This window comes from Dipodomys ordii, unplaced genomic scaffold (assembly GCF_000151885.1).
Source record: "Dipodomys ordii isolate 6190 unplaced genomic scaffold, Dord_2.0 Scaffold6, whole genome shotgun sequence".
Classification (NCBI taxonomy): domain Eukaryota; kingdom Metazoa; phylum Chordata; class Mammalia; order Rodentia; family Heteromyidae; genus Dipodomys; species Dipodomys ordii.
This window is the reverse complement of record NW_012267222.1, coordinates 1,650,676-1,674,629: the sequence shown is the minus strand read 5'-3', so window position 1 is coordinate 1,674,629 and position 23,954 is coordinate 1,650,676. Positions and strand designations below refer to the sequence as shown.

At 61.1% G+C, this 23,954-nt stretch overlaps 1 protein-coding gene across 4 annotated transcripts in view; it reads right to left on the bottom strand.

Annotated features, from left to right (window-relative positions):
• Positions 1–1,494: 1,494 nt before the first annotated feature.
• The window catches only part of Tp73 (tumor protein p73), a 42,159-nt gene continuing 19,699 nt past the window's right edge, over positions 1,495–23,954 (bottom strand). For 3 of the 4 annotated variants that reach the window (XM_013033010.1, XM_013033015.1, XM_013033021.1), the window contains 11 exons: positions 22,029–22,271; positions 9,988–10,174; positions 9,445–9,560; positions 7,213–7,322; positions 6,693–6,835; positions 6,231–6,319; positions 5,158–5,288; positions 4,531–4,679; positions 3,520–3,658; positions 3,125–3,218; positions 1,495–1,963 (listed from right to left, as the gene is read on the bottom strand). In XM_013033010.1, the coding sequence (XP_012888464.1) occupies positions 1,628–1,963; positions 3,125–3,218; positions 3,520–3,658; positions 4,531–4,679; positions 5,158–5,288; positions 6,231–6,319; positions 6,693–6,835; positions 7,213–7,322; positions 9,445–9,560; positions 9,988–10,174; positions 22,029–22,271 (1,737 nt within the window). In that variant the 3' untranslated portion in view covers positions 1,495–1,627. The remainder of the gene's footprint in view (positions 1,964–3,124; positions 3,219–3,519; positions 3,659–4,530; positions 4,680–5,157; positions 5,289–6,230; positions 6,320–6,692; positions 6,836–7,212; positions 7,323–9,444; positions 9,561–9,987; positions 10,175–22,028; positions 22,272–23,954) is intronic. The other variant, XM_013033027.1, reaches the window with a different exon arrangement.

Genomic DNA, 23,954 nt, shown 5'->3' with positions numbered 1-23,954 from the left:
GCACCAAGGCTGCTGTCCCACTGGGGCACAGGTGTGCATTTCCCCAGAGATCCCTGGAGGCCAAGCTGTGAACGCTGCCCTGTAGCTGGAAAGTCTACCAGGTAGTCAGCCCTAGCCTCCAACGTGGAGCCTCCTGGCCCCTTGAGCTAGTGTCCTCAGTCTCTGGACTGTGGGGCAGCACAGCCTGTGCAGATGGGGACAGCGTGCTAGCCAGCTCCCAGGAGGAAGCCCCAGAGTGAAGCCGTCTTGGTGGGCTGTGTCAGTACCACCCTCTGCCTGAGGGCTCCACCTCCTCTGTCAGGGGTCTCTGGTGAGAGGAGGGTGAGCGGAAGGAGAGAATGCCACCACATGTGCTCTGGCAAAGGGCAGAGGCCCACACCTGAGGCCCTGCTGTCCTACTGTGGATGGAGGCCCAGCTTCTCGCAGGCTCCCTGCCCTAAAGGTGGAGGTGCAAAGGCACCCATCACAGGGTGTGTGCAGTAGGTCTCCAACCCACTCATTGGGGTGATTCATAAAGGCCTGAACCCTCCCCCCGCACCCATCCTCTTGTCCCAGTGCTGTCCTGGGATAGGACAGCATAGCCCTGGCCTCTGAGCCCTGGCATTGGCTTTCTGACCCCTGCCTACATCATCCCCACCCCACCCCCCCACCAGAAAGGGCTTCAAGGAGAAGCGCAGGCCCCTTCCCCAGCCACACTCTTTCTGGGTTTCTTTACCATCCAACCATCCTTGGGTACAAGTGACTGCCTTGTCTGCCTGCCTCAGGGTTTGTTTTTGATTTTGTTTTTAGCTTTGTTTATGGTTACAACATGAATAATCCAGGAATGTGCTAAGTTGGTTTTTGAAGGAAATGTGGGAAAGTTTAAAAAAAAAACTGACCCACCATGTAGAAAGCATCGTTTTATCAAACATGGACAATTTCCAGCAGTCTGAGCAGCACGCCACCCCCACTGTGCTTGGAGAGAGAAGGCTGTGCTTTGGGGCCAGCGTGAGCGTGCTCTTAGGACAAGGGCAGGCGGTCTGGTACCAGAAGCTCCCTCACTTCCAGGGAGAGGCCTGGCCCACCACCGCCATCTTCTCCAGGTCAGATACACTGACTATTCCAAGCGGCAGCAATGGGCACGTGTTAGGGACAGAGCCGTCCTTGCGTCCCGCGGAGGAGGCCCAGCCCCACCGTGAGTGAAGACATGGTTTGGAATGAACTCACAAGTACATGTGTTTGGGGTAGCTCCCCCTGCTATTCCCGGCCATGCGGAAGCAGAAGACTTCAGAGAATACTTTTTGGCAGTCCATCAGCATCCGATAGAAGTATCTTGTTCACTCCCCAGTGGCATGGAGGCAACAGAGGCTGGCGTCCCGCCCACAGAGACAGCCCCTGCCTTGGCGACCAGCACACCTGGGCCTTGCCCTCCACCAGGTAGGAAAGCTCCAGAAGTCCCCTCCGAGCCATTCAGGTCCAGTTCAACTGGGCCTCTCTGGGGGCCAGCGAAGTCTTGCAATGTCCCCTTGGGAATGGCGCCTGGCGGTAGGTCCTGGCTTTTTCTGTGGACACAGCCCACAGGTCCAGGCTCAGGAGCGCCGGTGGAGGAGGACAGGGAGGCTGGACAGGCTCCCAGGAGGTGGGGCCCTCAGTGGCTCTCGCTCTCGGTGAACTCCTCTTTGATGGATTGCTTCCGGGACTTGCAGTCAGGCAGGTCAAAGCCGAAGTCTGCCCACTCCTCGGGGCCGGCCACGCCACCCGGGCCCCCACGGTTGGGGATGGTGATGGTGTGGCGCACACGGAAGTGCACGGCTTCCATGACGCGCTGGCGCTGCAGCTCACCCGAGCCCCCGATGGAGATGGTGGCCGCGTTGCTGCTGGAGCGCAGCAGCTGCTGGCCACAGTCATGGCCCTGTTTCAAGTCCTGCAGGCCTCTCCAGATGGTCATGCGGTACTGGTCGGGGATCTTCAGGGCCCCGAGGTCCTGCGAGAACAGCCATGGGCTTAGAGGGAAGAAGCAGGTGCAGCCCTGGGCCAGGCTCCCCTCCCCCAGCCAGAGCTAGGCTCCCCTCCCCCAGCCAGGGATGCCCCACCTGCATCGGTTGTCCATCCACCACCCACTACTTCTTGTGTGCTGAGAGGCAGTGTGCGTGTGGGGGTCTTAGAAGGGAGAATGCACAGGGCTGCTCCTGGTGCTGCGACCAAGTCAGAGCAGAGATGGAGGCAGGAAGGACCACCTGCCTTCTGGCCTTGGGGCTGGTCCTCCTGTTAGCTCATCCCAGGCCATCCCTGAGCTCCCGGCTTAGCCACAAGCACATGAATCACAGTAGTAAGGACAGGGTTAGTGCGTGGCCTCGGGGTTGCCAAGCAGGGACCACTGAGGCCTGGGACCCGGGGCAGGTGGGGGCAGTTAGCAACACACAGAAAGGTTGTTAGGCACTAACTCCAGTTGATTGACAAGTCACACCTGGCCACCTATAGCTCTGGCCTGGGCCCAGGGCTGGGGATGGACTCGGGTAGGCCTCCGGCCCAGGCTGATCCAACTGGCTGGAGAACAGAGGCTGTACAAGGCACAAAACGGAGGCCCAGGACACGAGGCCAGCTGTTGTGCCCATGGACTTCTCATGCCACCTTCAGGACATATCTCCTGGGTCTACCTGCCAGTCCCATTGAGCCCAAAGACAAGCCCTGGCTATCTGGTCAACCCCGAATGTTTGGTAGCCACAGGTGTCAGAGGAGATGTGTGACTTTGGACCAGCTAATTGCCTTCTCTGGGCCTCAGTTTCTCCATGGATACACAGCTCTGAACTACCACCAGCTTCCTCTGGCTCTTGCATTGTTCAACTTTTTATGTCTTGGAAATGGCCCATCCCTAGACATCAAAGGGAGATTGTCCGGGTCATGGGAGATTCAAACAAGAACACCCCCTGGAGCACAGCTCCCAGAAGCAGGGATCATGTCCACTGGGCTTCCTTCAGTGTCAGCCAACCTTGCCTATGGGTCCAGACTTTGGGGTTCACTGACTTTGGGGTACAGTCTGTGGAGAGTGCATCTCTTCTGCTTGACTGTGGGAAAAGTTTGCAAATTTCCCAGCCAAGAGAAAGAGCATCTCTGCCTACAGCTGTGCAGGTGGGCAGCCGTTTACCTCTATGGTTAGGTTCTGCAGGTGATAAATGTTCTGTAACCCTTGGGACGTGAAATACTCGATGCAGTTTGGACAGCCCAGTCCTGTTAAGAAGCTGCAGACAGAATTGGAGAAATAAAGCAGCGTTAACTCCAAGCACCCAGGCTGTGCTTCACTCTTCATGCGGGGAGCGGGGGAGGGAGTGGACAGCTGGAGTGAGGAGGACCTCCTGAAGGGCAGCTCCCGACTGCCCACTGCCCACAGGACGGGACGGGACAGGATGGGACGGGATGGGCCAGGCCAGGCCAGGACGGGACCGTGTGTGAGTATGACCGCTCCCTCCCTGCAGCAGGAGCCATGCGTGGTTAGTGGACAGGGAAACCGCAGGAGCCCGGAGCCAGTGGAAGCCCACTCACCTGACAAGGCTGGGGTCAGCATGGTAGGGGGGTGGTGGGGTGCAGTGGGACCCTGAGACCATGGACTGGGAGCTGTGACCACCGTTCATCTCCCCGTTGGCTGGCATGCTGTGGTTGTGGCTGTTGAGCATGCCAGGGCCTGGGAGAAGGCAGGGCAGGCTGTCAGAGGGACCTGGGCGTGGCTCCTGGGAACTAGCCCTGCCCGGGCTGTGGACCCTGGGCTGTGGACACCCAGACTGCTCCCAAGGCAATGACAGCATCTCCAGGAGAACCTGAGCAGGATGGAACTCACTGGGCCCAGTCTCCTGTCCCCGTGAGGTGGGGACAGAGGGCAGAGGGCAGCTGTGTGCAAGATGCTCTGTTTGTCAGTGAAGTGATGGACTAAGCACTTGTCACTGGGTCCCAAAGGCTTTACGCCAAGTGTCACAGCACCAGGAGCGCACCACGGTGCCCACATCAGGGCACCTGCTCTGACTTCCTGTAAGGTCCAGGCCCTGATGAGGCCTTGCATTAAATCCATGGAGCAAGGGAACGTAGTGCTTATGTTTTGTTCTTTGTTTTTTGCTTTTTTGTCAGTCGTGGGGCTTGAACTCTGGGCCTGGGCGCTGTCCCTCAGCTCTTCAGCTCAAGGTGAGCGCTCTACCACTTGAGCCACAGCACCACTTCCATGGGCTTTCCTGCCCAGGCTGGCTTTGAGCCGTGATCCTCAGATCTCAACCTCCTTAGTAGCTAGGATGCCAGGCGTGAGCCACCGGCACCCTGCTTCTGCTGTTTTGCTGATGGGGAAGTTGAGGCTCTGGGCTCAGCTGCCAGACTCATGGTTGTGCCTAGGTCCTATCACCTCTGCCTCCCACCAGACACAGCCCTCCCTTCCCCCGTCAGGAGCGAGCACAGCAAACCACCTGTGTGCCAGCAGGCCAGAGCCGCTGGGGGAAGACAGCCAGCAAGACGCTCCCGAGTCTCCAGCCGGCCCTGCCCCTGGGTCTCCCAACCCGCTGCCCGGGGACTCACCCATGGGCCCCAGGTTGGCCCCAGCTGTGGCGCTGTGTGGGGGAGGCTGGCCCACCAGCTGGTTGACGGAGGGCAGCTTGCTGACCCCGCCGTGGACCTTGTTCATGGGGGACAGGACTGGCCCGTAGGACGGAGGCTGCAGGTGGCTCCTGCTTGGGAAGCAACAGCGCACGTTCATGGGAGGCAAGGGCAGCTCTGCCCCCCCCGATCTGGCACCTACAAGATGTCCCTGGGGGGTGATGGAGACCCTGACCCTAGTGAACCCTCAGAACATCTTCATGCAGCTCCTCCAGCTGCCCCCACCCATCTGCATCTCCAGCACAGTGCTCAGCCCGTTGGGAGCGGATGTGTGCCGCCGCCACCGGTATCCGTCTCCCACTGTCCCACTGCCCTCCCTGCCTCTCCTCTCTCTTGAGCTTCGGAGGGGGACGTGGTTAGGGAAGGCTGTGACCCAGGACTCCAGGGCAGCCCACAATTCCAGCAGGCTCCCTGGAGGAGACAGTGCAGTAGAGGCCTGGCCCCACTGCCTGTCCGGTGGCCCCTACCATCAGGGCTCCTGAGAGTCCCACTTTCCCTACCCAGGTGGTGCGGCTGGGCCCAGGGCCAGGGTGAATGCGGCTCACTCACGGCCTCTGCAGGAGCTGCTGCTGCTGCTGCTGCTGCCGATAGGAGTCTACCAGGGGCTGCGGCACGAGCTCCATCAGCTCCAGACTCTCCTTGACCTTCATCAGGATCTCAAAGTTCTCCCGGCCTCGCACCTGAGCGCAGAGAGGCGGACCCTGTGCCCAAGTGCAGACAGGACTTCTCCAGCCCGACCCTGGTGGGAGGGGCCGGCTGCAGCCCTGGTGGGGGGCGGCTGGTGCAGCCCTGGTGGGGGGGCTGGTGGGATGAGCCAGCTGCAGCCCTGGTGGGGGGCTGGTGGGAGGAGCCAGCTGCAGCCCTGGTGGTGGCCTGGTGGGAGGGGCCAGCTGCAGCCCTGGTGTGGGGGGCTGGTGGGAGGGGCCAGCTGCAGCCCTGATGGGGGGGGCTGGTGGGAGGGGCCAGCTGCAGCCCTGGTGGGGGGGCTGGTGGGAGGGGCCAGCTGCAGCTTCAGGGGAAGCCTGGTGCAGGATGAAGCATTGCTCTTCTGGAGGCTCCCAGCACCCTAAAGACTGGCTCCTCTGGCCCTTTCTCTTTCCAGGAGCATGTCTGCCCTGAGCCCTGGACCGTGGCGAAGCCCTGTCCGGAGGAACTGTGTCCACTCCTCCCAGCCCCAGGCCCTGGTCCTCTTCTTCCCACCCTTGACTGCTCTTGACTGCTCAGGAGAAAACATTCCCCATCACTGGGGACAAGTCCTGTCAGAGGCCAGGGTGACTTAGTTCACCAGCCAAGTGGTCACAGACAGCCGTGAACACAGCTGTACCACGCCAAGTGCCAGGCTTTGGGAACACCAGGTTCCCACCTCAGTTTCCACACTAGTGGGCAGGGCAGCTTGACCAAGGAATTACAGGAGGCATCTGTTGTCCAGGCGCTCTTGGGGCTTTGAGTCCCACTGCTGTCCTGGTCATCCCTCCGGTCCTCGCTGTGGTCTCCCCGGGTTGAGTCTGACTTTTCAGCTCCACCTCCCTCAGGGCCGGGGTGTCGGCTCTCCCAGGCCCCCTCTGGGGCTCCCCAGACACAGCCCAGGAAGGCCCGCTCTCCCGGGCGCGGCCCCCACTCACGTGCATGCAGTACATGTCCTCATCCCCGGCCCGTCGCTTCTTCACATTGGCGCCCAGCGAAGGCACGGTGGGTGGGCTCTGCTTAAAGGCTGGAGGGGGGAGGAGCGGGGAGGCAGGAAAGAGCAGTGAGCCAGGCCCAACGCAGAAGGCAAAGCCTGGGACCCAGGTAACAGACACCCCCACCCCCGACGTGAGCTGACCCACCCCTGGGTACAGCGCCAGCACAGGGTAAACCTGGGTACTGCCCATGCCAGATGGAGCTGGACACAGGGGCCCGCATGGTCCCTGGCCCTCTGAAGTCCCCCGTTCCGGAGGCCCAGGGTCAGTGCTCGCCCAGGGAGGTCTCTGGGCTCTGGACGTGGGTGTTCATGATGGCCTGCCAGTGTACGGCCCCAGCCCGAGCATGCCCAGCTCCGCCCAGCCATGCCGCCCGCCCACAGCCCTGCCTGGAGCCCCACGCACTGCGCTTGCCGGCAGCCCCGCTCTTGGAGGCGCTCTCGTTCAGAGCCTGCTGCTCCCGGTAGTGGTCCTCGTCGGCCTTGCGGTCCCGGCCAGGGCAGGCACAGATCCGGCCTTCGAAGGACCGGCGGCCTAGCACCTGTCCACTGTGGGGGGGGGCGGGACACAGGAGAACGGTGAGTTTGGGGGACCCACCTAATCCTGCACACCTACTTCAGACCCCAAGGGCAGTGAGCTTTCTAGCTGGGAGGAGGGCAAATCAAGGCCAAAGCTTCAAGGGTGCTCTGAAACATTAACCTGAGACTCCCAACCTGTCTCTCCGCCCCCAAGGCCCAAGCAGCACTGCGGGTCAGGCTAGGGCCTTCCTTCTAGCAGCTGCTCCCCCCCGCCGGCTCCCGGCATCCCGCACCAGCCGTTGGCCTTGGCTTCCTTGTGTCCACAGCACGTCCTCTCTCCCCCCCCCCGCCCCAGTGCTGCCCAAGTCCCCAGCCTGCGTCCACCTCCCTGTCTCCAGCAGACTCACTCCCGGGTCTCCAGGGTGATGATGATGAGGATGGGCCTCCGGTTCATGCCCCCCACACAGCTGCTGTTACACATGAAGTTGTACAGGATGGTGGTGAATTCTGTTCCCACCTACGGTAGAGAAGGTAGGGAGGAGGCTTGGTGTCAGCAGGCAGGGACCACGCACTAGAGTAGGAGGGCTCGAGACTCCCCAGCCAGTGCAGATCTGTCATCCACTCACCCATCTACCCACCCATCCAGCTACCCACTCATCCATGCATCCGCCATCTAACTGTCCGCTCACTAATTCCTCCATCCATCTTTCCAACTGCCCATCCATCCGTCAGTGTGTCCATTCATTTGTCCTTTCTTCCTTTGTCTATCCTTCTATCTGTCCATCTGTCCCTTTATCTACCCACTCATCCATTTATCTATCCATACAGTCACATGCCTGTCCATCCATCCGTCTGTCTGTCCATCTGTCCAAGCATCTGTCTGTCCTTCCCCTTCCCATCATGCAGTACACTGAATACCAAGCTCCCACTGGGCTTTATGAGGCTTTAGATCTGGTCTCTGTTTTCAGGGAGGCAGAGCCTGCAGTCTGCCCGCCTCAAGAATCTCCTGCCGCTGGGGATGCTAGCTGGAGACAGGGGATGGGCTTGTGTGCGAGTAGCTGTGTATAAAGGGTGGTGGTGGTACATGTGTGAACCCCTGCCCCAGGACACCCCCTCCCCAATTTCTGGGTAAGTTTGGAGCAGAGTTGAGGCATGAACTTGGGTCTCTTGACCACTGCACACGCTGAGATCACAAAACGGGCAGTTTTCACAGTCTCCCTGGGTCAGGGGACGAAAGACAAGACCTGAGAAGGCAGCCACCTGTCACAGAACTGCTGGGATCTGGTAGCCACCAGGGGGCGAGAGAGCCTGCTTCCTGGGCAGGCTGGGCAGAGGAGGCCGGCATGGAAAGGCCGGTCACACCCTTCCAGCCCTGTCCCGCTGCTGGGCCGGGCCTGGGAAGCTGGCCTCACACCAGACACAGCATGGCACCTTGCTGTCACGCACTCTCTGGGGGCCTCGTCCTGACTCCCCATCCTTCCAACTTCCCTGGAGTGCCTCAACCCCCAGGCTCCCTCCAACATAGCCTTTCAACCCCAGAGCTTCCCGCTGCCCTGTCCAAGGTCAGACCCTCACCCCAGTCTGTCATCTGGTGACTCTAATGCCCCTATCTCTAGCCCAGGTCCCCACATCCAGCCTGCTCCTACTGTCTCCAGCCTGCTCCCCCTGTCTGTCTCCAGCCTGCTCCCCTCCAGCCTGCAGCCCCTGTCCTCAGTCTGCGCCCCTGTCTCCAGCTGCTCCCCCTGTCCCCAACCTGCTCCCCTCCAGCCTGTTCCCCCTGTCCCCAGCTGCTCCCCCTGTCTCCAGCCTGTGTCCCCTGTCCCCAGCCTGCGTCCCTTGTCCCCAGCTGCTCCCCCTCCAGAACCACGCCCACGCAGGTGCCTGCCATAGCTCCCCACCCAGCCACCCACGGCCTGGCAAGCAAGGGCAGAGCATGCGGGAGGGGGTCAGGCCAGAGACGGGGACCACCACCCGTCACCCTGTCCTCTGCCCATCCGCCTGCCCACTCATCTGGCCAACCATCTGGCATAGCATACAGAACACCAAGCTGGCTCTGGGGTGCTAAGAGGTTCTTCAATCAAAGCTCGGTTCCCTTCTCTTCCCTTTCTCTGCCTCATCCTGCCATCCTGTGCTAGTCTAGGAGTCGCCTTCTAGGTTACTGCCAAAGCCAGGATTCCCTTCTATAACTGCAGCCCTCACAGCACAGAATTTACTGTACCCCACCCCTAGCGCTCACTGGCCAGCCAGAGTCTAAGACGCCTGAAGCCTGCTCCTCTCTCCTCCAGAGCCTAGGAGCTCCAGGTGGGTTCCAGCCCTGAGAGGAGCTAGTAGGGAAAGCTTCCCGGAAGGCAGGGCTAAAGACTGAAGGTTGTTTGCCTGCCATTACTCTAGGGCTGGAGACACTGAGGCCAGAGAGAGGTGGAGTTGGAACCCAGGCCCCAAGCTGTGCACACAGTAGTGCCAGCAGGGGGTGAGGAAGAGCCCCCTGCGCTGGTCCTGTACACAGGTCAGAGCGGACCCAGGTGAGACCCAGGCCTCGCCCCACCCCCCACTCCCCGAGCAGTGGGCTCCGGAGGCCCCGCCCCCTTCCCCCTGCAGTGGGCTCCGGAGGCCCCGCCCCCAGCCTGGCCCCAGCCTACCTGTGGGGGTTCATAGGGCACCACCACGCTCTGTCTGCCAGTGACAGGGTCGTCTACGTACTGCGACAGGTTGTTGCCTTCCACGCGGATGAGGTGGCTGGCTGGGGCAGACTGTCCTGCCAGGAGGGGACCCTGCTTCAGAGAGCGCCCGGCCAGGCAGCCAGGACCCCCAGATGGCCCCATGGGTCGGCCTCCCAGCTGGGGCTCAGACCTGCTGCTGCCCTGCTTCCTGTCCGTGCCCTTGAGCCTGAACAAGTCCCCCACTCCTCCTGCTGATCTCTGGGCTGAGATTCCAGCACATGGGAAGGGAGCCCACCCTGACTTCCCAGGCCCCGAGAGACCTGTCCCAGCCACCTGCTCTGCCGCAGCATCACCGCCAGCCGATCTGGGGGGCTCTGAGGGGCACTTGCTGACCCTCCCTTCCCCTAAGGGAATGGCTAAGGTCCCCACTCACCCACCCCGCATGGCCAGCCCTCCCCTCCTGGCTGGGCTCCGGCCGCCCACCCTGGTGCTGAGGACGGCTGGGGACTGGTGGGGCCTCACCTTCGTTGAAGTCCCGGCCAAGTTCATGGTTGGGGCAGCGCTTCACGATGTCGGTCACGTGCTCTGCCTTCTTGTAGACGGGCATGGCCCTGATGGCGGTGCCCGGGGGCGGTGGCGTGGACACCTTGATCTGGATGGGGCACGTCTTGGCGATTTGGCAGTACAGTTTCTTTAGCAGCGGGGAGTACTGGGCAGGGAGAGATCACCGTCTGGCTCCACACTCTTGCCCAGGTTGTGCCCCCTTCTTAGAGTGCCAGGCTCCCCCAGCACCCCTTCCCAAAGCACTCTGCTGCACCCCTGTTGAAGTCCAAGCCTGGAGCTGGGCACTTCTACCCAGGCACCTGCTCAGCACTTGCTTGGTGATTCACCCCTGGGCCCCACTGCTGCGGTGGTTAGTTCCTGACACCATCATGTGTGAGCAAAGGCTGGGGAGGGGAGGTAGAGCCGGGGCAGGGCTGAGGGCTGGGAAAGAGGCAGCCTGGAGCAGGCCTTGCTTTCCAGGCCTGAGCCTCTGTCCCCAGTGCAGAGGTTTTCAAAGGTGGCTCGCGCCTGTCATCCTAGCTACTCAGAAGGCTGAGACTTGAGGATGGTTGTTTGAAGCCAGCCTGTCCAGGAGAGTTCATGAGATTATTTTTATTTTTTTGGTAGGTCATAGAGCCTGAACTCTGGGCCTGACTGCTGTGCCTGAGCTCTTCAGCTCAAGGCTAGCGCTCTACCACTTGAGCCACAGCATCACTTCCGGCTTTTTCTGTTTATGTAGTGTTGAGGAATCGAACCTATGCATGTGAAGCAAGCACTCTACCACTGAGCCACCTTCCCAGCCCTCATAGATTCTTAACTCCAATTAAACTCCAAAAAGCTGGAAGCAGAACTGTGGCTAAAGTGGTAGAGTGCCAGCCTTGAGCAAAGAAAGCTCAAAGAGAGAGCTTTTGTGCCAGGCCCTGAGTTCAAACTCCAGGACTGGAAAAAAATACCCAAACAACAACAACAACAACAAAGAAACATAACCATAGGCGAGGGGGCCCCTATGTACCCCGTTTTAACGGAGACCGTGAGTCTCTGCTTGCTGGCTGGAGACCCTGACACTTTCCTGTCAGAACCACCAAGTCTAGGCAGCATGTTCTGAAACCTGATCTGCACTCCTCCCTGCCCCTGAAACAACAAAGCCCAGGGCCTAACAGAGGCCCATCTGGGACCAGCAAGGGCCAGTGAGAGGCCGCCCTTCCTAATCAAGCCCCCTCCCCCATGGGACCTTAAGCCTCTGCCCTGTGGCCTAGGCTGCCCCGCTGAGACCCCGATTGCCCGGGCGGCCACTCATATCTACGCTGGTGGTTCCTCCACTGCTCATTCCTGGCACCAGAGACTCACAGGCCCTCCTTTCCCTAGGGACTGCAGGGGAGTTCCCCAGTCTCAGATCAGAGGGCACTTTGTGTGCCATGCCATCCCCTGAGTGCACTGTGAGGACTCAGATTCAGGAGTCACACCAGCCACACACGCCTTGGGGAACGCCCATCTCAGTCCACCATGGTGCAGTTTGGGAAACTGAGGTCAGAGATGGGGAACTGCTGGCTGGCCAAACCTGGAGGGCTCAGGGGGAGCTCACGCACATCCAGAGCTGTGGCATGTGATGGGAGCCCACCACCCCAACTCCTGCAGACAAAGAATTCCCCACCCCCAGCCACAACAGTGAGCGTAGAGGAATTCACGTGCCCCCAGCTGGTGCAAATGCTCACAAAGCACAAAAGGGAAAAGAGGGACAGACAGACAGACAAGGCCCACGGTGCCGGTACAGCACAGCAGGGGCAAGCGTCCACCTTGAGTCCTGTTAAGACCCAGGAAAGACTTAGTCTCCATGCACCGCTCTGCAAGAGGACTGGTCCTCCTCTCTGAGGCGTAACTCAGTGGCTGCAGGTGGGCCTTGCTTCCCGGGGGCTGACTGCCAAGGTGCAGGGTCCCCCATCACTGTGAATGCTGCCCCTGGGCTCCCCAGAGCAATACTTTGGGAAACGCGTTGTCCTGCCTTGTTCCTCAGACTTAGGCTGCAGGGGAGTGGGGGGAGGGCAGGAGGGACTGGTTGGGACTCATTTGCCTCTTGAGCATCTGTCTGGGCTCTGGTTTTCTGCACAACACTGGCGCATTGCAGTGTGGTCTCCATTTGGGGACAAAGGAGCAGGCCAGAGGGGTTGGGCGGTGGCAGCGTCTGCTTGGTGCCAGCACCCTGGGCAGGTAAGGAGGCTGGCATGTGAAGAGGAGGCCACTGGGCTTCTCTGAGACTCAGGGACACTGGTGTGGCGAGCCGGCCATGGCTGCGCATTGATGAAGCACCTTTTCATGCAGTGTGCATGCCCCCCTGGAAGGCAGGATCTGGAGGGGAGGTAGACCCCATTATCAGCAGCATAGAGCAGATCGGGAGAGGTACAGCTGGTGCTCAATAAACACATTGACACTGTGCCCTGGGAGAGGTCTTGGGTGAAGCAGTGCTTACGGGGCACTGAGTGTCCTCCAGCATTAAAGAAACCCACCCCCAACCCAGACCCAACACTTTGGGCCAGCGTGGTGCCCAGCCCTCCTGCCAGCTCCCAGGCGATGTTCAGAATGAGCCCACAGCTCATACAGGGCACCTCATGAGTATCAGACATGCTCCCAGAGGCTCTGCGGGAGAGAGGCCAGCAAGGGGGCTTCCTGGTGGGGGAGAACCCCTCCAGTAGCAACAGAGGGCTAGCTGACGGTTGGGAGACCCCTCCCCTTGGCAGGCATTGCAGAGTGCCTATTGTTTGCCAGGCCTAGGCTTGCCTAAGGAAAATGGGCATGTGCAGCTGCTGAAGGCGATGGAGGAGAAAGAGCCGGTGCCAAGGGGAGGTAAGGGGAGAGCGGGGCAGGGGCCATGCAGGGCTTGGATCCCTCCCTGCTGTGGCCTTACCCAGAGCCCTCATTCTGACTGATGTTCCGATCATGGCCAGAGATTTGGTTCTAGGCCCACCAGGGCTGGGGCTGGGATAGCCTGGGTGTGCAGGCCAGGTGGGCCAGGTGTGACTGAGCCCTGTGGCCACATTCCTGGGCAGCCCTGACATGCCTGGAGGGAGGGCGGGGCCTGGGCTCCCCAGCCAAGTGCTGACAGGGATGGAGCTGCGCTGCCAGCCTGGGGAGGAGGCAGAGGAGGCCCCCTGCAGCTCCCCAGCAGCCCCCCCCCTACTGCAGGGACCCGTGACCCCAGGGCCCCAGGGATCACAAGGATCGAGGCCCCCTCTTGCCCCTGTCCTCCAGGGAGCCTGGGTCTTACCCTCTGCCATGCACTCCTGTGGTTGCCCAAAGCTGAGGCCACCCCAGCTCTGTGCTGGGCAGAGATGGGTCCTGGTTGGGGTGCATGAGGTGGTCCCCCCTACCCCACCCCCCTGCCACACCGTGAGATCCCAGGAGGTCTCAGCTAATCTCCTCCAGACTCCCGCCCACAGGGCTGGCCCGGGACGCAGTGGATGCCCCGCCCCGGGGAGGGGCTCGAGCTCGGGGAGCTGTCCCTGGTACCGGTGCTGGGACCGGCCTCATGGCTATCTCCCAGAGCTAGGCACAGGGCTGGAGCACCCAGCCACGCCGGTACCGACAAACAGCGCCCAGGCAGACAGAAGCAGGACACTGCCCTAGGGTGAAGCTGGTTACCCTTTTCCCTTCTATGCTCTGGGCAAGGCCACTGGCCCCCCAGGGCTGTCCCTAACAGTGGCCTTTAGGACATCTCAGAGTTCCATGAAGGAACCGCAGGAAGGGAGGCCTGGGGTCCCCCATATCTAGAAGAATGAATCAGGGCCCATGAGGGGGCGGCTATGTGTTGCTTCCAGCCCCTGCCCTAGCACAGCTTGTGAGGTCAGCCCTCAGGGGCTAGGGTCTGAGGAAAGGGGTAAGACAGGGCCCCTGGTGGCATCTCTGTACAAGGTCACCCTGAGATGCTTCCTTTCGGCCTGCCCCCTCCCTTCTCCCCTAGAACCGCTAGATGGATGTGTTTCAACAGATTCTGAGCTGATAAAATCTTATTTATCTTCGGCTGTTGACACAGAGCGGTCCGGACTTGCCTGCTCGGATGCGTGTGTTCCTCGGTGCTTGCAGGAAACGGTTTGCCCAAACACTGGTGCAGCCCATCCTCTGCGTGGCGCATCTGCCCCGCCCGCCCTCCCTGCCTCTTCTCCCCACCCCCATCCAAGATGGGCCCCGGCCTGGCTGGGAGCCCCAGGCTGGGCAAGGCTGGGGGGGGGGATGAGAGGGCGGGCAGAGGGCGGGCACGGCACAGGGCTGTTAATTTCCTCGCACCCGCTCCGGCAGCTGGGTGCCCAGCACAGGCAGGTTTGGGCAGGAGGACAGTGGAGAGGTGATAATAACTTGTCTGTCATTTTCCCGGGACATGTTGAATCTTGTAAACCGCAAATACCGTTAACCAGCTTGGGTGAATCTGTTACAACAGATTCTAGAAGCCGGGCGGCCGTGGGGGCTTTTCGGTTTTTAAAATGATTTTTTTTTCGTAACTCACTTTCATCCATTTTCCATACATGCACGCATGTGTACACGTCTGTGCACATAGGTGTGCGTAAAGCCGCATTCCTCTTTCCTCTTACCCCCAGTGGGGTCTAGAGACCCTCCTTGAGGGTGGCCCCCTGGGGCCACAGGCCTTCTCTATCCCTACAACAGATCCCAGAATGAGCCATAGAACATGCACGAAATCTGCTGGGCACAGCGGGTCTCCTGATGCTTGCTCCTGGGTGAGGCCTGTCCAGGGACCGCTCTGTGATCGCCCCTTTGTGGCTGTATCTCAGTCCCCGCTGGCATGGGGTAGGTGCCTACCCGGCTCAGGAGCTCAGGGAGGATGGGAAGGCCAGCCCCTGCCCCAGGGGAGTCCTCTCTCTGGAGATGGAAGGAGTCCCACGTGACAGTGCCCCCCCATCCGTGCGCTTCAGCACACCTCGCGTCCAGTGATGGAGGGCAGCGAGGGTCCACGCACTGAGACCAGAGGGCCGGGGGCTCCAGAGAGCTTCGAGGCCACAGCAAAGCGATAGACGAGGTGAACGTAAGCCCTCGAGAGTGGGTATTGGGGTCCAGAAGACGGAATAAGAAACCACCCTGTGGGGAGGGGAGGGAAGAAGGCTGTCTGGGGCATCCCTCGGGAGCAGGGACTGTCCTATCGTGACTCCAGCCAGGTACCAAGCCAAACAACAGGAGCTCTGCGGGGACCTCACCAAACCCCTCCTCCAGCGAGGGTGTGAGAGGAACCCACGGCCCTCAGGTCACGGGGCTCGGTCCCGCCAGCCCACGTGCCTGTGCTGTCCCTTATCCCTCGGCTAGGATCTGAGCTGGAGGGCGAAGCGGATTGTCCTCCGGAGGGCCTGCTGGACACCTGCTCAGGAACGGAGGTGGGCTGCTAGCACTAGCAGCCTGAGCCATGGGAGAAGGGACCCTCCCCCACAGTCTGGGGGGACCTGGGGGGCCTGAGGTGAAGCCAAGGGTCTGCATGGACACTGGGGACACGGTGGCCCCTCTCAGGAGCCAAGAACAATTATGCTGCGTCCTCCAGCGTGCCTGAGTCCACCGCTACTGTCACTCTACCTCTGTCCTATTGCAGTAGGCAGAGCTTGGCTTCCCAACCTGCCAGTTCAGTCAGGACTCACTGGCACCCACACCCGGGCTGTGAGCCCTCCAACTGTGAGGTACACATCGGGTCTGCGCCCCTGGGTCCCGGCATGCAGCGCCTCGAATCCTGAGGATCTACAGAGTGATCGTGTCTAGCTGATGGCTGGCTGCAAAGGCTTCAGGATGGGGTCTGGCTGGGCAGGAAAAGACCAGGGTAGGACCGGAGGGCTGGGACTTACAGCCTTGGGGGTGGGCAGGAACAGAGGTCAGCGATTCATCAGTCGTGCCAACATAATGAGGCACCCACAAACCCCCCAAGCGTTCCCAGAGGGCTGGGCCCCGACAGGGTCAGGGAGTACACACTGCTGAGGCCTTGCAGGCTTGCTGGTGAAAGGGAGCCCCTCCTCCCACAGCTCTGGGGGCCACAGAGGTCTTAGCAGCTGAGCCTGAGTTCAGATCTTTCCTTCATAGTCAGACCTCCAAGCTCCGTCTCCTAGCCTCCGACAGGACCAGGCTGGACGGGTCCGGGGACCTGAGGCCGAGGACTGGGCAGTCTGGCCTTCCACACCTCTGGGTCCTGCTTGCATAGCCTGGACAGCCAGGTGGACAGTGAGGCCACCCATAGGTCAGCACGCAGGTCTCTGGGCTGGGCCCGCTGCCCCAACGGGGTAAGGAGCAGAGCATGGGGGCCTGATTAACCCTGCTCCTTCCTTGGCTCTTCCTGACATCAGAGTGTGAGGACGCGGCTGACCGTAATGGGGGCTCCCGGCGGCTGTGCGAGCCCCATGCCCACCCAGAGGAGATTCTCCGACACACCCTGTGAAGTGCCAGTGGTTGCTGCCACTCCTCCTCGCCTCCCAGCCCGGGCAGGGTGTGGACTCCCTCTGGCCTCGTTCTGGACCTCGGGGACAGAGGGGACCGGGGCAGTGTCCTGAGTGCACGAACCGCAGTGGGTCCAACACGAAGCCCCTCCTCCCCGAGCTGGCCCACATAAGTCTCTCTACCACCAGCATGGTTTCAGACATGGCCAGCTAGAGAGCCATGCTGGCCAGTCCTGACCACCTTGAGAAGACAGCCCACACTGGGCAGCCCCTGGGCAGCCTCCAGGCACTGGACTCGGAGCCCATGTCCGGCACCGGCTGGCACTGGGTCAGCAGAGAGGCTGGTGGTCACCTGCCCTGCCCGTGGCAGCCAGGCCTCTGATTGCCTCAGCCCCCAGCCTGACCTGTGACCTCCAATTGGTAGGACTCACTGCAGCCTTTTGAACTAGCCTGGACTTGTCATTGTGAGGAATGGAAGTGGGCTCTGGGTTCACAGGTCCGTCTGAGGTTTCTGGCTATGACTTTCCTGGACATTGACCTTGCCTAGAGAGGTGGGCATGGATGGTTTGGCTCCTTCCCCGGGGCCCTGCATCTCCCTGACAGCCAGGGGCCGGCAGTGGGCAGGATGGGGAGGGTGGAACCTCCTAGGCCTAGGAAGTTCACCTGACTCCTTACCAGAGAGGCTGGTTCCCATTTGTCATTAAAAACCACCAAAGGTGGCTAGGCACCAGTGGTTCATGCCTATAATCCAAGCTGATCAGGAGGCTGAGATCTGAGGACTGTGGTTTGAAGCCAGCCTGGTCAGGAAAGTCTGTGAGACTCTTATCTTCTATAAGCTACTTACAAAAGGCTGGAAAACGGAGCTGCGTCTCAAGTGGTAGAGTGCTAGCCTTGAGCAAAAGAAGCTCAGGGATGCCGGGCGCCAGTGGCTCATGCCTGTAATCCTAGCTACTCAGGAGGCTGAGATCTGAGGATCATGGTTCAAAACCAGCCCAGGCAAGAAAGTCCGAGAAACTCTTATCTCCAATAATCCACTCGAAAAACAGAAGTGACGCTGTGGCTCAAGTGGTAGCGCGCTAGCCTTGAGCTGAAGAGCTGAGGGACAGCGCCCAAGCCCAGAGTTCAAGCCCCACAACCCACACAAACAACAACAACTCATGGACACTGTCCAGGCTCTGAGTTCAAGCCCAGGAGCAACGCCCCACCCCCTCCCATCAAAGACACACAGCAGTCTCTCCTCCACCATAGACAGCAATGAAAGCTTGATGTGGGCCGAGGAACAGTGTGGGCTTCGGGAGTCCTTTGTCCCTGGGAGGTAAGCAGGTGGCCCTCCGAGGGGCCAGAGCCTCCTCACTGCTGGTCATAGAGGTCCCGGGGGCGTTAACGGGGGTCCCAATCCCTCCCCACAGAGCTATGAAGGGCAGGCCCAGGAAGGGCCAGGCCGTCATCTGTGTGGTAGGGGGCAGAGCACCTGCCTGCCCCAGGGCTTGGGGTGCTGCAAGGCCACAGCGACAGCAGTGGCATGCGTGGAACCTTCAAGTCCATGCCGGGGTCTTGCTCTGGGCCACCCTCTGTCATGTGCTTGCTGAACATTCCTGAGAGGGACATTTGCCAGCCGCTCTCACCATACTACCATCTGGGGCGCAGCCAAGGGGCATTGCACAGAATGAGCCAGGCACCAGGGCCAAGCAGCTATCTCTGTTTTGGAAGGAAGACCTTGAAAATGCAACATGTAAACGGGAACACACTCCTCCACGGCTGCTCGAACCCAGGATGGGACCGTGTCCTTCAAGGGTCCTGCCTTCTGCCCTCAGATGCAATCCTGGTGGCTTGAGGCCCAGCTACCTTGGCTGCAGGGATCAGCCAGCGACTGTCCATGCTGTAGCCAGAACCAGGGACTCTCTAGGAGCCTTCCAGGCTGCCAGGATGGTGGAGAGAGGAGAGAGGACCTATCTTGAGCCATGGGCACAGGGGCCCGGACCCCAGCCAGAGCTGGTGCTGGGGGCTCCTCTCCCCCTGGGAGCTGGTCTCCCCCCAGCGACTGCTGGTAATTTTTTCCCTAAGTGCCCTTGTTTCCCCCTAATAACCCACGTTTTTATCTCCACAATAAACATTGTTAGAACTCTTCCCTCGGCTCTAAATACACATAATTGCCCCTGGTGCCGGTAAAAGGTATTAATTCCACTTATGCATTCCATAAACTTTTAGGATAACGCAATTGATATCGCAGTCGTGTTGGGACACCTCCACTGCTCTGCCGCCTGCAAACCTCCGAGGGACTGGAGAGTGTACTCCAAATCCGTTAGCATGGAGTCAGCCTCAGCCTCCTCAGGAATCCCTCATGGAGCCTTGGGCTTCCTGCCTGCTTTGCCCCAGACGTATAACAGAGTCCAAGGGCGGCTGGGGGACCCTAGCGGGGCCACTGGTCTATCTGGAGCCCTCCAGGCACCAGTGGCATCCCCAGCATTGTCCTCCCTGCAGCGCCTGCCCCCAAGGTGCCCACGGATGCCACGCGAGCCTTTGTGCCTGGCTGTAGAGCCCCAAGACTGAGCTCAGCCATGTTCCCCTGGCCAATCAGAGCTGAGCAGACAGACACTGAACTGGAGCTGGGCAGCGTCCAGATGCCCATGACTCAATCAGGCTGTTCCAATGGGCAAAGGACATGGATCTGGTCATTCCTCTCCTGGGCCTACAACACTGCCAACCAAGGGGGTAGGGGACAGGATAAGAATGACCCCCAAGGGCCAAAGGCCAGAGAGCCCTGCCAACACCCTGACCCCCATCACTCAGAAATGGCCCAGGGAGACTGAGAAACAGACAAAGCAACCGGTGCCCACATCTCCCACCAGCCCCACTCGTCCACCATCCACAGAATCCCCACTGCCCCCGCTCTGACCAATCCTAGTGTCCAGCTCTTCCCCGCTCCCTAGTGGTTCATGCAATGGACCAAACACGGTCCATTTTATGATGGGGAGCAAGACAGGGCGGCTCATACACATGGGCTTTGTGTGTGCTTCCCAGGTCCTGCTCTGAGAAGTCCCACAGCGGCTCTGTTCCCTCCATTATAGCAGAGGACAGACAGACAGAGAGGAGGAGCAGCAGTTGGTTCACAAGCAGAGATGGTACCAGGCAGCATGCGGCCAGCAGGCCGCCATCTCCACCCATACGGCCTGCAGCGTCCCATCCCTGGCACTGGCCCTGGTTTATAACTTTCTCGGGCAGCCCTGCTCGCTTGGTGACTTCTGCAGGGTCAGGGGTTGCCAGAACGGCATGGGTGTTTACCTGTGTGTGCTGTGCACGTGCATGCGAGCATGCATGCCTATGTGCTCGCACACGTGTGTGTGTGCGTGCGTCCTGGACACGTGTGCCCCTGTGTGCTTGTGTGCCTGTGCTGTGCGCATGCGCATGTCTGCAGACGTGTTTGCTGAGGGCCCCAGAGCCTTTGGTACACGCAGCTCTCACAGCTGAGGGAGGACGGGCAGAGAGTGCCCCGGCCAGCTGTGGGGCACTCACAGCGGGACTCAGCCACGCAGAGGCCAAAGACCCCATTAACAGCTGTAGCCATGTGGGGGCTGGTGAGGGTGCATCCGCTGATCTCAGGGAGCAGCGGAGGCAGCAGTGAATATGGGAAGAATGGGAATTAGCTATCCGTTACCAGCCGGTGGTGTGGCGGAGGCCAAATGTGGCACAGAGCGGAGGTCTGGGCTGCAAGTCTGGGCAGCGAGCACACCTTGGGACCCCCAGGAACGGAGAGCAGCTGCTGCCCGCCCCTTCCTGGGCAAGGAGAAAAAGCCCTCGGGGGTCTGCTCCCAGAGCGCCGAGGTGCCAAAATCTCATTATCAATGTTGGTCCCACCTCCGCCCGGTCTGGCCTGGGAGGTTGGGGAGGGGGGTGGCGGGGGCAGACCACAGCATCCGCCTGCTCTCCTGTCAGGCTCGGCTTGGCTGCTCGCACTAGTAAAGGGATCGCCTGGAGGCCCTGCGTGCTCTGCCCCCTGGTGTGACTGGCCAGCAGCACAGCCTCAGTCCTGAGCAGATGACCCCAAGGGGTCACTTGGGGGGGGACTTGGGACAAACCATGGGTCTCCTCAGCCCTGATGCCACATGCTTGGCAGGGGGTGGCAGAGTCCCAGGCAGAGGCGGGCAGCTCCTGCTTCTCCCTGGGAACTGCTCAGATCATCTGAGGGTTCTGATCACCCCTCCTCCCCCCAAAAAAACCCACTGTCAGACACTGGGGGAAGGGGAGACAGCTCTTTCCAGCTGCCCACCAGGACTCCATGGTGGGCAGGCCCCTCCCTCGCCCTCTGGGGGGAGGGGAAGGAGCTCCGGTCAGCAGGTGCACAGGTGCCTCTTGCTGGACCTCTGGGGCGGAGGGCGGAGGGCGGGCCCCGGCCCCTCCCACCGCAGAGAAGGGAGAGGCTTTCGGCAGGTGCCCATCCGGCCGACCAGGCTGACGGCTGCCCATCACCCCACCCCGGCACAGCCTCTGTGCCCATAGGCCATAGCCCACAGAGCAGGAGCTAGAAAGAGCTGTAGGAGTGCTGGCCTGGAGCCCAGGCCCACGTCAGACTTCTGCCCGGTCCTCTGCCCCCCAGAGAACATAGGTAAGATGGGAGGGGCCACGCCCAGCTCCCATGGGCAGGGAGCGTATAAACCCCAGCACTGGGGAACAGCTCTGTCCCAGGGGTTCAGCAGCTGAGGAGGGGGTGGAGCCCCAAGGTGTGGGGACACTGCCCCAGGACCTCCTGCGGCCCCTGGGCTCAGGGTCCCTCTGTCCCTCATCCACTGTGCAGGGAGACCTGGAGGAACCCAGGATGTCCTTCCCTCCCGGTGCCCTCCCTCCCTGCATGCCCGGGGAGGGTCCCAAAGCCTCAGCCCGCCTCTCCCAGCTGTCCTCTCTTCTCTTGCCACTCTGCCCCAGTGCCTCAACTTACCTAGGGTCTACGTAGCTCTGAGCAAGCTACTTTCCCTCCCAGTGCCTCAGCCTCCCTGGATATAAAGCAGGAGCAATAACAGAGTCCAGCCTGCGGGCTCCTGGGTGGTTTTCGACGGGCACGGCAGGCCGTCCTCGGTGCCATGGTTGTACCCCTGTCCCGTGTCAAGGCTTAGAGACAACACCCCCAATTCAGCAAGGGCAAAGCCCACATCCTCTGGCAGGGCAGGCGGCCACTCAACCAGAGGACACGGCCTCTGTGGACCCGAGCCAGTCTCAGATGATTCTCAGCGGTCTCACACTTCTGCTCAGGACAGAGCTCCAGGCAGAATCCCTACGGACGCACGGGAAAGCCAGCCAGCCTCGGCGGGCACAGCCTGCTCCTGCCTCCTGGACCATGCTGGCAGCCACACAAACACATCCCACCCCTCCAGGGCCTGCAGGAGTCTGGCCAGCTGCTTCTGGTCTGTGGGCTGGGCACACCCAGACTACCAGCCCCGAGACCCGCCTCCTGCCCTTCCCTCCTCCTGCCTTGGGCCAGGGGGGATCCCCCTGTGGACAGTAAGAATGCTCCACAGCTCAGCCAGCACCGGCCACTCCACCCCCAGGGGGAGCCCTGCAGGTGCCTGTGGGGGGAAGGCGGGGGGGGGGGATGCGAGGGGCAGGGCAGGGTCAACTCACCGTCCAGGTGGCAGACTTAGCTGTGCTGGACTGCTGGAAGGTGACCTCGAAGTGGTGGGGACCAGGGTAGTCCGTGTTGGAGGGGATGACGGGCGCGGGCGACATGGTGTCGAAGGTGGAGCTGGGCTGGGCGTAGGGTGAGTGGGTGGGCACGCTGGCTGTGTGCTCCGGGGTGTAGGGGCTGGCTGGGGCCGGGCGGCTGCTCATCTGGTCCATGGTACTGCTGAGCAAATTGAACTGGGCCTGTCAGGGAAGGGGGCGGAGAGAGGGGAGAGACACACGGTGGGTCGGTCGGTGGGGCTGAGGGTGGAAGCCCCAGCCTTGAGCTCCTGTCCCATTGGGGAGGTGTCTTGTTACCAGAACCTTAAAGGGCCAGCCGGCTCCAAGTCATCCCAAATATTTCCTCAGGCCCCCACCCCACTCCAACAGGCCACTACTTGTGTTGGGATAAACTAACACATTCACCTCGCCCGCCCCTCTCCGTCCGACTCCCCGGGTGCCAGGGTTTCTGGGGATCCACCCAGCTGCCAGCGAGGTAGAATCTGAGCTTCCCACACCTGGAGCAGACGGAGCTGCTTCTCAGGGAGGCTCCTAGCTCCTGGCACCCCGTGGGCTCCACCACACTCCAGGACACACCATCCATCCTGAGCACGCCCGCCCCAGCCCCAGTTCAGAGTGGGCAGTCTGGGTTCCATGAGCTAGGTCGTGGGGGCTGGGCAGGGGGCAGAGGGCCCTGGTGGCTCTGGTGGATGGGCTGTGTGCAGTCCTGGGGACGGAGGACAGCGGGAATCAGATGTGACTCCTGGATGTAGCAAGTGATGGGACCCCACGGCAGAGGCTCCTTTTGGATTGGCTTCGCTGAAGGGGCCCCTGCTGGCCTTCGCCGGGCATCCCCAGCACCCCAAGAAAGATGAGCTGGCAGCAGGCGCCTAAGGGAGCCCCCAGCCCACACGTGGGTGTCCGAGTGGCATGGCAGGCTGGCGGTGCCCTGGAGTCTAATAAATCCTGCAGCTCTGAGAAGAGGAGGCCTGGAGAGCAGTACAGAGGGGCACAGCTGGCCAGGGATGGCCCCTAACTGCAGGTGCCTGCAGCTCTTTCCCTTCCCCTGTGCTGGGGGCCTCCCTGCCCTCAGGGCTCTTCCAGGCCGGAGGGGGTGTGGCCTCTGAGCCATAGCAGTGGGTCACCAGCAACCAGCAAGGCCGTGCAGCCGCCAGGCCAAGGCCCTGGGGAGGAGGGACCGCAGTGGGGTCTCCTCTACTCTGCACCCCTCTTCAGAGAGGACTCAGGACCCTGGCGTCTATCAGCGTATCTCCCTTCTGCCAGCCTGTTTCCCCTAAACTAAAAAAAAAACAAGCGTATTCCTGACAACAGGGCCTGGCCAGGATTCCATCCTGGAGCCCCATCTGGGCCCCAGAGCCATGAGGACCCTGTGCTCAGCCCTTCTATCAAGGGCAGCTGGGCCGAATGATCTAGTGCTAATGCCCTGGCTGTCCACCATGCACAGGACAAGGATCTAACCCCTCCTGGTCCTGGTGAGGAGAGCAGAGTCCAAGTCCCAAGGGCCCAGCTGTGCCTCCCATTGGCGCAGACTCGGGTCCCTATCGGTGGTTGCCTGGGGACAGGAAGATCAGCCCAAGGGACACCACGGGGGCAGAGGGAAGACCCTCATCAAGGGCCAGGGCTGTTCCTCCCAGAGAGAGGCTTCTCAGCGTGGGGGAGGGGGGGCTCATGCCCTGTCCTCATTCCTGGCAACCATACCAAGAATACCTGCTGCCGCCTGGTGCTGGTGCCTCACGCCTGCAATCCTAGCTACTCAGAAGGCAGAGATCTGAGGATCACGGTTCAAAGCCAGCTCAGGCAGGAAAGTCTGTGAGACTCTGATCTCCAATAAACCACCAGAAAACCAGAAGTGGTGCTGTGGCTCAA